Source organism: Clarias gariepinus, chromosome 6, assembly GCF_024256425.1.
Source record: "Clarias gariepinus isolate MV-2021 ecotype Netherlands chromosome 6, CGAR_prim_01v2, whole genome shotgun sequence".
Classification (NCBI taxonomy): Eukaryota; Metazoa; Chordata; class Actinopteri; order Siluriformes; family Clariidae; genus Clarias; species Clarias gariepinus.
The window spans coordinates 12,053,821-12,066,525 of NC_071105.1; the positions used below are offsets into that span (position 1 = coordinate 12,053,821).

At 38.1% G+C, this 12,705-nt stretch overlaps 1 protein-coding gene across 1 annotated transcript; it reads right to left on the reverse strand.

Moving 5' to 3' along the window:
• Nucleotides 1-6,302: 6,302 nt before the first annotated feature.
• On the reverse strand, nt 6,303-12,061 carry phb2b (prohibitin 2b). The gene is made up of 9 exons (XM_053497744.1): nt 11,915-12,061; nt 10,716-10,800; nt 10,539-10,618; nt 9,142-9,326; nt 8,474-8,603; nt 8,271-8,374; nt 8,077-8,154; nt 7,770-7,846; nt 6,303-6,741 (listed from the first exon to the last, which is right to left on the reverse strand). The coding sequence occupies exons 1-9, from the start codon at nt 12,006-12,008 to the stop codon at nt 6,714-6,716; spliced, it is 861 nt and encodes a 286-aa protein (XP_053353719.1). The 5' UTR covers nt 12,009-12,061; the 3' UTR covers nt 6,303-6,713.
• Nucleotides 12,062-12,705: the final 644 nt, after the last annotated feature.

Genomic DNA, 12,705 nt, shown 5'->3' on the forward strand with positions numbered 1-12,705 from the left:
GTCTACTGTGTTAGTTTTTACTAAACACACTGATGGCACTTGATCACTGGAGACAAAAATCATGCTCATGGTATTTTTTGCAAACATTAATTTAATTCAATTCAATTTTATTTTATTCATATAGCGCTTTTAACAATAGTCATTGTCTCAAAGCTGCTTCACGAAAATGAAAAGAAAATTTATGGAAGTGTGTGTGTGTGTGTGAGAAAAATGTGTCTAGATAATAATGAGATTGTCCCTGATGAGCAAGCCAAGGGTGACGGCGACAGTGGTAGGGAAAAACTCCCTGAGATGGCAATAAGAAGAAACCTTGAGAGGAACCAGACTCAACAGGGAACCCATCCTCATTTGGGTGATAACGGATAGAAATTATATAACATCATGTGTGTTATGCAACTGAAAGTTCAATTGAACAGAAGTTATTTAAATTAACATGAAGTCCAGTTCAGCACAGAGATGAATCAGCAGGTTGTTTTTGTTTCCTGGGTTTAATTGAGTAATTGAGTACTACTGACACATTATCTATATTTTAACTAAGTATAATTTTTCAGCGCTTTAACAAGCCCTGACTATACAGTGCTGTTTCTATACACGCGTGGAACTTCTGCAGCTTTGAGCCTCAGCGCTGACCACAGCCTGTGTGTTTGCTATGATTGGTCATATGCTTATTTCCTTGTCCTTGCCACAGGAAAGCAGTGCACATAAAAACAGGAAGTTCTCCTAGACTCAGACATTAGACCACTACTGCCACTGTGTGATTGTAGGATGTACCCATCTCTGCTCATATCTGCAAACCATTAAGGCCAAAGACAAATCAGTGACTTCCCTTTAAATAAACATAACTCAATAATTACTGCGTAAAACAAGCAAATCAGATTTTCTTATATGAATCAACAGTTATGCAACATTCTATTAGCTAGAATGGTATTGTAGTATAAATATATAATAGTACAATCGGTCCATAATTTACATAACATTCTATTCTGGTTCATGGGTTGTATAAGTATGTTTTGTCACATAACATAGTAATATTAATTTTATAATTACCAACCGTTATTCTATTATACCGTTATTAATATTATTCTCTTCATAATATAATATATTTTTGTTTTATACACTTTTCACACTAAACTAATCTATGACTAATAATAAATAAAATAATGGTCCTAAATTTAATAGGAAAAAAAACATATGGTGTAATCATCAGTGCTTTGTAACAGTCACTACATTTTACACCACAGGAATGTTTTCAGGATAGGGGACTTTGTGCTTTCTGTTTTGCTTGGCAACATGACAAGCTGCAGTTTTACAAGCTGCCTTATTAGCTTGAAGAGAAAGTCAGGGTACTACAGTTTTTAGCTGCTTGAATGCAAGTCACTACAGAAAGTGACTTGTGGATGGTGTGCATGATTAAATGTAACTACAAAGTGTTTCTTAATAAAAAATAAAATAATAATAATGGCTGTGGTGTAAGTAGAATAAAATACTTTATGATGTGTTGTTATTGGAAAACCATCAACTTTAAGGTTAAAGGAAATCCATTTTGCACTGTCCAACATTACCCAACAACTTTATCCTATACTTTCATAAATTAAATATTTTTTTATGTTTTATTCCTGACCTGGTTTTAGGTTCATATTTTACAGTAAAACATTTAAATGGGTAAAACATTTTAAAGAACCTGTAAGTCCATGAATGATGATCACATTCAAACTGGCTTGAAGACCGATATCGTTGTTTCTGTGAAACTTCAGCGAGGGAAACACCTGATCCTTGAAAACTGATGGAAAACCAACTTGCTAAAGAAACAAGTTGTCCATCGATTTTGGAAACTATGCACACAATCATTCACAAACACCACTTTGAACACCAAGCACCATCAAACACCAAGCCATTTTTACATGTTTCTGCGATTAAAGGAGTTCCTGGGAGGCCAGAGTTTCAGACATGAAGAAGACAGTGCAATGATGGCTCCGGCTTACTGATAAAACTTTGTACCTTGACGGTATCCAATCACTAATGAAATGAAATGCAGTGTAGCAGGGGACTCTATAGCGAAATAAAGGTTGTTTTTAGTCACATAACTGTGTTCTGTTTTTCTGCACAATCAAAAGTCCTGGTTTGACTTGAACACTCATTATATACAGTATACCACATTACCTCTGCAGTCAGGTGAAGCTAAGATATGAGGTGCATAAGCTAAGCGTTTTTACACAAACACACACACACACAGACACACACATAAACACACACATATATGTATAAACTACATTCTATTAAGGAGATGGGGATGAATGTGAATGGAATAAGCTCAAGTGATGTGCTCCAACCTGGGACACAGTTGTCTGCTCTGGTAATGAGCATGCAAAGCAGGTTAATTATGTTTATGTTAAAGACTACTCAGCTGACATTTCGGCTCTTACGTGTGCACTAGAGGTTTAACACAATTCAAATATTCACTGTATCTCATTTGTGCTCCTAATATAAATGCCTGTATTTGTAGTCAAAGATAAACCAGAAGTGTGCATGGCCTATCACACAAGTCTATCTGTCTGCCTTTCCTTCTTTAAATAGACATGTGCATTAGCTTTTTTTTTTTTTTGCATCTGTATGTTAGTTTTAAAAAGGGCCAAAAACTGTTTGCAAAGTAGTAGTTTATTTCTAATCAATAAAACACTGATCAGGCTAGAATCAGGTTATAAAGGAAAAAAGGAACATAATATAAATGCAATGCTATGAATAATGATAATGAATGATAATGAATTTAATAATGATAATGAATGATAATGAATTTTATATTTGACAAATGAGCTTTATGTTTGACTGCTGACCTGGATGCAATTTAAAAAGAAAAAGAAATCCTGGATGCTCATACTTTCAAGCTTTCGTTTAAAACAAACAAAAAGGAAAAGTGTGCCTCTTATTAATATCTGTAAGTTTATCAGTTTAGAACATTATCTGTTTCTTCTGAATAATGTATTTATGATCGGTTTTATGCATACTCATGCAAGATTAAGTATCGATGCATCCAGTGTATTCTTTCAAATACATGAAGATTTTTGTTTAACAGCCCGGGCTGAAACGTTTTTAGCCTGATTACTGCCACCAAAGCCACTTAAACATTATTGTACAGCATTCAGCGAAGAAGACACATGGAGAAAAGTGAGAGATGGAAAAGGAGAGGAAGAAGAAGGTGGTGTGACAAGAAGACGGCAGTGAGAGGACAAGGGAGGGAGAAAGAATAGGATGAAAGGGGGCAGACAGAGTAGATACACCGGACTCCTTTATCACCGTGTCAGAGAGGGGGAGGGCCAGCACTGTGTCCCACACCTCTGCCATGTGAGACCCAACACACATACACACACACTCACACACACACCTTTAATGAGCCACAGAAACCATACAGGCACACAGACTGTACACGTGATCGTGACTTGTCACTGTGATGTGAAACTGGCTCACATTCTCTCTCTTTCTCACACACACACACACATACACACACACACACTCACACATAATAATGTTCCCTTCTTCGTGTCACCAAGCTACCTTTTTAAAAACATGAGCAATCTTTTAAAGGACACCTAGTGTGGTGTAGACAGTCATTTACATGTCTATGATGCTTACTCAGTAGGAAAACGAGACTATTATATCCTTTGCATAAAGATGCGCTATGGCCATTGTGTATTAGTTAACCTAGAGCGCCATCTTTAGATTTAACTCACTGCCCTTGAAAAGCTCTTCAGATTTGAGAGAAGCATTAAGTGACTCACGGTCTGCCGCTCAATGAGGCTTACTTGCATTTACACCTTCTCTTTCTCTCATACACAACACAGCCGATCTCAGAGCGGTCTGAAAGACTGGAAGTAAATAAAGAACAGGAAGGATTAAAATGGGATTAAAACAGGATCAAAATAAATGAACGCATTAGACATTGCTAGCTGTTTGCAACTTAGATTTAACAGAACTAATAAGTGACAAGTGAAAGCTACATTAATGACTGAAAGGTGAACGTTGCATTTGCAAATAAGTGTTCAGATGTTCGTCCATAGTGGAGATAAGATTACCTGGATCCCTGCACAATGTCACACAAATGCACGAAAGGGAAATAAGGTGAATATAAAAGCAGTGAAGGGATCCTGACAAGGGACGCAGACGTTTTTTGACATACTGACCTTGTGAGGAGCTTTCATTAACAAACCCTAACCCTAAAGAACAAAAAAGACACCTTAGTAAACCTTAGTGGGGAAAAAAGTGGTTTTCCTTTTAAAGACATCCCCGAAAGGTCAAAACTGCTAGATATTCCTCTAATTACATGGGCATTTTGTCCCCACCAAGATATAAACACATACATGGACATGCACACACACACATGTACACAAAAAAACTGACATTGTAGTACTTCTGCCTGTAGGCTCTGCAGGAATAGCTGCTGAGCCAGGAGGTGTAGTTGCCACAGCAACCGGAGCTCAGTTCTGATATCACGACAAGTCACCATGACAACCGGCCTCAGAGCGGCTGTCGCAGCGTGAGGTCAGCAGTGTTGCTATGGAAACACACCAGCTGAAGCACCGAGCTCATCCGAGAGGCGATAAAAAGGACACTGGCACCTTGTGTTAGTAAGTGAGTAAGTGAATCTGTGGAACAATTTAAACAATCAGATTGTGATGGATTTAGAATAATAAAGAATCTTAGATAATAATCAATCCTGACTGGGATGTTTATGGAATGGGATACGACACAGCATCCAGCATCAACAGGAAGTGCATTCTCTTTTATCCATGCAGGAGGAGGCTGCATTAGATGCAGGACGTCTGCACAGGCTTCTGTTCAACAGACCTTCATGAATAAGCATGTGGCCCCACCTTCTTACACTCAATAGGGCTTTTCATCAGACATATATTGTATGGGGGCCAGCAGAGATGAATGCATGCCTTAGAAACAAGAGGCAATAAACACACACATGCACACAGAAACAAACACACTTCTTTACATGCACGAGCCAGAGGCGTGTGTCTTTGGGTAAAACCCTGCTTATGCTACAGTCCATAAATAAACAATCCCACCCACTCGTGAATCAGACTGGAGGATGTCTGGACTGAAAGAACTGGTGTTTGGCTCCACCTAGTGCTCTCTTGAACCATGAGGGTGAGATTAATATAATTTACTTAGTACACAGGATTGGGACTAAACAGCTGTGTGGCCATAAGATTAATGACACCATGATCAGGTTTGTGTTCGCTAGGGAGCATAACGATTAAGACTTTCAAGCAACAGAAAAATGGTGGTCTGATAAGTCCAGATTTACCCTATTTCAGAGCGATGGGATCTTCAGGGTGAGAAGGGAAGCACATTAAGTGATGAACCCATCATGCATATTGCCACTGTACAAGCTTCTGGAGGCAGTGTTATGATCTGGGTTTGCTTCAGTTGCAATATTATCTGGCACTACAATGAAGTCAGCTTCCTGAATGTTCTGACCGGGTTATCACATCAGTTGTGTTGCCACTGGCATATTATCCCAGATTTTACATGTGCAAAAAAAGTCAAAACAATCTGATTATATAAAGACAATATAAATGCTTGTTAAGAATTTGAACAAGAGTGCTGACGAACTCTTAAACAGTTAGTCAGCAACTTTCCTGTCTTCATCCACTTGCTTCAGTTTGCTATAAAAAGTCAGGTTAAAATAGACAAAGTTTCACAGAAAATAAGAATGTTTTCGCATGCTGAAAATATTTCGCATACGTCAGTATGATAGACAGATGTGGAGACAAACTAAGTAGTTTTATCTGTGAACAGAAAAATAAAAATAGACACGGAAACAAGCACAGATGAGATGTGTTGAGCACTGATCCAGATCCATACATACAGAGCAGGTGATTCTCTAGTGATTTTTAAAATTTTTTTAGTTCCCGCTTGAATGATGCAAGCGTGAGGTTGAGAGGGATCGAAAGTAATGAGGACTTTCATCTTCAGCGGCTTACAGGTGATGCACAACATAATTCACGCACATAGCATAGCGCAGCCCACACAGGCTCCATACATTTAACCTCACAACCTTCATTTACGAACTGTTAAGCTGCATAAATGAATGATGTAGTGATTTATAGCCTTTGAAAGACATTGTCCTTTTCACCCAGGCCTAGTCACGGGCACATGTCCGCTACATAAATCCAGAACGGCAATGGGTCAAGCAAGTATACACACTGACATTTCACATCTTTTTGATGCGCTGACCATTTCATCTTTAAAACGAAAAAAAATTTTTTTTTTTAAAAAAGCACACATTCCAAGTGACATTTTGGACACAAACAGGTTTTATTTTGCTGTCCTTTCATGACTAAGTCGCACAGGGACACAGCAAAGACAAAGACTATTTTTGGAAAATTGGTAAAACTGTAAAATTGGTAAATCACGCTAATACATTTGAGATGAGAAAAATCATTAAAGTGATGGTGAGGTGGGGGCATTTCATTACCAACTTCATAAATGTCTGTTGCATAGAACTGCAATATACAACTGAATATATAAGTAAACTTCATTAAATAAATCTTGTTTAATAAGTACTGACAAATGTGTGTCATGAATTCAAAGTGATTGTTGGATTACGCCCTCCGAAACACAAAAAGGGGCATCTGAAGAATATGATCCTGCAACGACATTGATGTCAATGCACACACACCTCATACAGAAAGCACTCTCTGGGAAGCTCACTTCTTTTTTTTATCCAGTGACAAGCTGAAAAACAAAACAGAGATATTAAGATTACCTTCAGAAGAATATTTCAAAATTGCCGTTTATGAGCATTATTGGAACATAATGGTGCAGGCATTATAAATGAGGTATTATTTGAATCATGTCAGATTATCATATAGACAACACATCTGGCTTGGGCAGGCAGTAGTGGTGCAAAGAGGAAAAATCAAGCAGGTAGACAGAAAAGAAAGGGAAAATTTCACTGCAAAAAGTAAAAAAAAAAAGGGGTTGAGAGCACGTGTCAGGGAATGAAGCAGTTCTATGTTCATATAATAAATTATAAAACATGTAGTGGTTGAACTCCACATAATGCATATGCATTTGATGGGTGTAATTTTTAAAGGAATGTTTAGGTAAATATTTGTTCAGATGAGAAAAAATTTAACATGACCCTGATGCAAATTACTGAGGACCAGGGGTAGCTCAGTGGTTGAGGCATTAGACTACGGTTCAGAAGATCCTAGGTTCAAACCCCACAACCACCAAGTTGCTGCTGTTGGGCCCTTGAGCAAGGCCCTTAACCCTCACCTGCTCAGATGTGTAATGAGATAAAAATGTAAGTCGCTCTGGATAAGAGTGTCTGCCAAATGCCTAAATGTAAGTTAGTGACTTCTCCATATTTTGGCCAGCTAATGAGACAAAGGTCACCTTTCATGAACTGGGCATGAAGCAAACATAACATCTACATTCATTCATTCATTAATTTATCTTTTATAATTCTTATCCTGTTCAGGGTCGCAGCACACCGGGGGCCTATCCTAGGAAACCTCAGACAAAAGGCGGGATACATTGCGGCAATTTGGGAACATCAATTAGTCTAATCTGCGTGGGGGGGAAACGAGAGTACCTGGAAAAAGCTTGCCAAGTATGGGGAGAACATGCAAACTCCATGCACACAAGCCCAAAGTGGGCATCGAACCCTTGACCCAGGAGATGGGAGGACACAGCGCTAACTATTATTAGAAATATTAAGTATAAGTAAAATAATATGAAGTAGACAAAAGACATACTTATTAAAAGACTCGTCCTGGAGGTTCAGGACTAGACTGTCTGCGTTCAGATATACTTTGTTCTGGGAAGATGCAATCTGAAATACAAGAAGAAATGCTTTTAGACAAGAGCATTAAACATGCACGGGTTTAAACTACTAACTGTAAAGCATGGTATCATCATCATTATCATCATCTAGTATTAGATAACATTATTTTAAATAAACAGTAGGCTATATGGACAGGAAGGAATAACCCAAAAATGCTAAATGGTAAACTGTAAAATCTTTGCAGCTCTAGGACGAGTAAGCATTATAGATCAACATACGGTTTTAGCGATGTTCTGTGCTGCTCGGATCCTCCTGAGTTTTAGATATCCAGGATTCTTTGTGACTGCCTCTCCCAACTGTAAAAACAAACATTAATAAAATCATTATATCCCCATTCCTCTACTGAACACATCCTAGGTAAGATTCTATAATATTTAGATCATTATTAAAACTTAAGAGAAATCATTCCCACCATTTTGGCCGCTTGGGCCTCTCCTTCAGCTTGAATGATCTTTTGCCTCTGATCCTGCTTAGCTTTTTCCACGAAGAACTGAGCTCTCTGGGCCTCCTGCTGGGCTAAAAGACAACAAGACCATCTTAACCCTCCGCCTGCAACCCTTCATACTGGAAATGCTTCCTAAAAGCTGCCCTTATGCACCTCTGCGTGTTACGTACCGACTTGCTTGGCCTCTACAGCTGCTGTGTACTCTCTGCTGAAGCTCAGCTCAGTGATGGCTACATCATCGAGGATGATGTTAAAGTCTTTAGCACGCTCAAACAGCTCCCGACGGATCAGCAATGAAACCTGAATGCAGAGAGATTGGCGTGTACAGGTCAGAGTCAGGAACCTTGACATGAAATTGATCATGTAAAAATTAATTGCTGATGTAAACAAAAAACTGAAAGTAAAAGCTATCTGGGGGAAGATTTCTTATCATTGCTAGGTCATACACGCTTGTGTGACCACATTTACTAAAATGTTTCGCTCCATTCTCTGCATTTATGCAATTAATTATTCTATGAATAAATTCCCTTCCTTTAAGCCCTGTTTGCATTAGGGTGACATGTTTGTGTGATATTATCTGTAAGCCCCAAAGACATCTGAGAACAGGTGTCGATATAGTGAAGTGTAATGCAAAGCTCTGTAATCTCATATGGGAATTTGTTAACCAAACATGTAATCGTATGTAAACTAAAGCATCTATGATCAGTTTATTGAAATAGATCAAGTCAAATATGATCCTTGCATCATACTGTATGGTAGTTTATGTCAACTACTGCAAGGTCTTACAATACGAGTGTACATACTGTACTACTGTATATATAATATTGTTTTACTGTACCTGAGCTCGTTGCGTTATGAGTTGTGAGGCATTGAATTTGGCTACAACGCTCTTTAGGACTTCATTGACTATGGATGGAAGGACACGTTCATCATAATCCTGCCCCAGATGCTGGTACATGAAAGGAAGATTGGAGGCCACGGGCCGTGACAACACACGTAGCGCAATGTTCACCATCTGAAGGTCTAATCACAAATGCATAAAAAACAATCGGCGTGAAAAACAAACCAGAAAAGAGAAAATTAATTATCTAAACTCTTCTGCAATTAAAAATGTCCATAGCATTTCAATAATATTTATTGTCAGTTTTCAGTAACTATGTTAAACATGTGGACATTTGGAACTTCATATAATTCCTTGTATTTGTACGAAATATACACAACAATTTTCCATTAATCTTTAGTGAATCTTTGTTTGCACACTGCTGGGCTGTAAATAAATGTAATAGGACTCTGGTTGCTTCATCAGAGTGGGCTCTAGGTTCGGGTATTATACCCTCCCTCACCTTGGATTGCTGTGGATATGTTTGCTTTAACAACTTGTGTTTTATCTCATAGTGGTGCTCAACATTACTGCTTTTTATTATTTCTAAACATATGAAAAACTGGTTTTAAACTTCCTGCAGGAAGTATAAACATATATTGATCTGTCCATTCACTTTTTTCAGTTTTCATGGTCTACTTTCCTTTTCTTGGAATAAGCCATGCTGTGTCACGCTTTTGTTTCTGTTTCTTATGCACACTCTGGCTATACTGTACACGGTAAACTAACGTGTTGATTCGATCTGTTAAGTGACGCATATTGCCACATTCAAGTGAAAAAGCGCTATATTACTGGTACATTAGTTATTCTCATTTATCAGAAAAGCATCAGGATCCGAATAGAACTGTCACTCGGGCTGTATCCATACTGTCAGGCGGTCTGCCATTTAGTGATATACATGCTACATTCTCAAATATTTAAACAGAAGATTTTATAAATGATTTACCAAAGGATGTTAAAAAAAGATAATAAAAAAAACACATTTAGAAAAACTGCTACTTTAAAAAAATCTGTTATTTACATGTGATTTGCCATTAAGAAGGTTACATTAGTTTAATTAACAGATAAAGGACCAGTGTATAATTTAACATAAAGTGTAACTACAAAACATACTAGTAATGGATGTACTTTATTTAACATAATTCCCATGATGTGTGTTTAAATAAATTATACTAAACAATAACAAAACATTTTCAGAACATATGCGAATTCTCTAGTAAAAGATATTGAATAAGTGAAGCTCTAAATTTATATAATTTATTTATGTCCTTGGTAATTCCTTATAATATATGATGAGATATTTTGGGGTAGTTCAGAATAAGGCTAATAAAGCAAATCTTTAGAATGTCATCTACCTTTACTTCCAGTCAAAGATGAAATCTTGCGTGGTTTTGCTCTGATATCGTATATAATGGGGTACTGAAACCATGGTATCCTAAGGGAAGGAAGAAAACAATAAGGATTAAGTAATGATGAGGATTGATACATCGGAGTAGTAAAGTGAAAGAAACTGTAATTTGTACAACTGCTACCTGAAGTGTAGCCCCTCAGACTGGACCGTGTCCATCTGCATTCCACCAATTCTGTTAAAGATGATCGCTCGCTGACCGCCCTCCACTTCAGGACAAACATACAATAGTGTTGACTAAATGTTGTTAAAAAATCGTTCACGTAGTTTTCACTGATGTGTGCACCTCTCTGCAGATTAAACTGATTAAACTAATTAGAAATTAACAGAGAAGAGTACTTTTTGTTTTTCTTGTTCTGTATGTATGTTCTTGTATTACATCTCAAAGCAGTAAAAAGCATTAGCATTTAGTGGTTCATTCCAAAAGTGTTGAACTCTTTCACTGCAATCTCAAACCATGTCTTCATGGAGCCCACTGTATGCACCGGGGCAGTGTCATAATGGAACTGGTGTGGGTTCCTTAGGCCTTGTTCAGACTGCAAGCAAATTTTTTTTTTTTTTTTTTTTACAAATCTGATCTTTAAGATTGGCTATCCACTCTGCTATTTAATGGTAATCAGATCGGATTTGGCCCTGTTCAGACTGGCAGCCCAAATCGGATTGTATATATAGCATACATTGTCTATAATTATATATACATTGTATATATATTGTGTTTAATTAAACACAATTAATTTAATGAAATCTCAAGGGTGGGGCTTTTTTTTTTTTTTTTTACATATTAATTGGTAATAGCACCGAAAGGGGAAAAAGACTCAATGGAATGTGGGAAATGTGGACTCAACTTAACTTTCTACAAAACTATATATTTTTATTTTCATCTTCATTTCTTCTATTGTCTGCCTGCCCTTTTTTCATACATGTGTTTGTGTGGGCTTGAAATTCCACTTCAGGTTGTGAGTAACGTAATTGGATATGACATCTTAAAGTAGAGTGGTGAAGTGTCCAGACTGAGACACATCTTTAGGTATCCGATCAAAATCTGATATTAAACGTCTGGATTTGATTCAGATCGGATTTTTTTAAAAATCTAATAATTTTTTATGGCGGTCTAAACAAGTTTTTAGTAACAGTGAATGGAAATTATATACAAAGACATGCTATACAAGTGTGTGTGTGCAAATTAAGTTTTAGGAAAGCTAAAAATGGGTGTAATTTAGGAAAGCATGTTTCTCTCATGTATGGGTGTGATGGTCAAGTGTTCACATACTTTTGGCCTTTTAGTGTACAAATGATAAAAGAACATATAGACATGGGCAGTACCTGTATATGTGGCCTCTTTGATTCCATAAGCAAGTGCACCTGCGCCGATTAGTAACTTCAATCCAAGCCCTGCACCCCGAGGGCCAGAGGACATGCGGCCAGCAAAATCCCTTAAATGCTGAAAAATCTATTGCATAAGAAAATTTTTTACAATGGTTAGTAGGGATGAGAATCATCAGAGATTACCCAATACAAAAAGCATTATGGATGGGGTTCGATTCCTGCCTCGGGTCTGTGTGTGAGAAGTGCAAAAGATATGCAGATTAGGCTGGGTGGTTGGTGATCCCAAAACTGCCCATAGTGTGCATGCGTGTGTATGTGCGTTTGTGCATGTCGTGCCCTGCAGTAGATCTGCAGGTGTACCCCGTTCCGTGCTTAAAGTCTCCCGTAATCGGCACCAGGCCGTCTGTGACCCTGTATGCAGGACAGAGCAGTATAGACGATGAATGAATGGATTTTGTTCCAGTTCTACACAAATAATTTATTCTTGTGTGAATAGGTATGGTGGGTCTGGGTTCGATTCCCAGCCAGGCTCGATTCCCGTCTCTGTGTGCATGTTCTCTCTGTGCTTGTTGGATTTCGTCCGGGTACTCTGGTTTCATCCCACAGTCCAAAGATATGCAGTTTGGGCTAATTGGTGTTCCCAAATTGCCAGTGGTGTGTGAATGACTGTGTGAGTGTGTGTGTGCGTGTGTGCCCTGCGATGAGTCAGCACCCTGTCCAGGGTGTACCCTGCCTCGTGCCCTAAGCCTCCTGTGATAGGCTCCAGGTCCCTGTGACCCTGAATACAG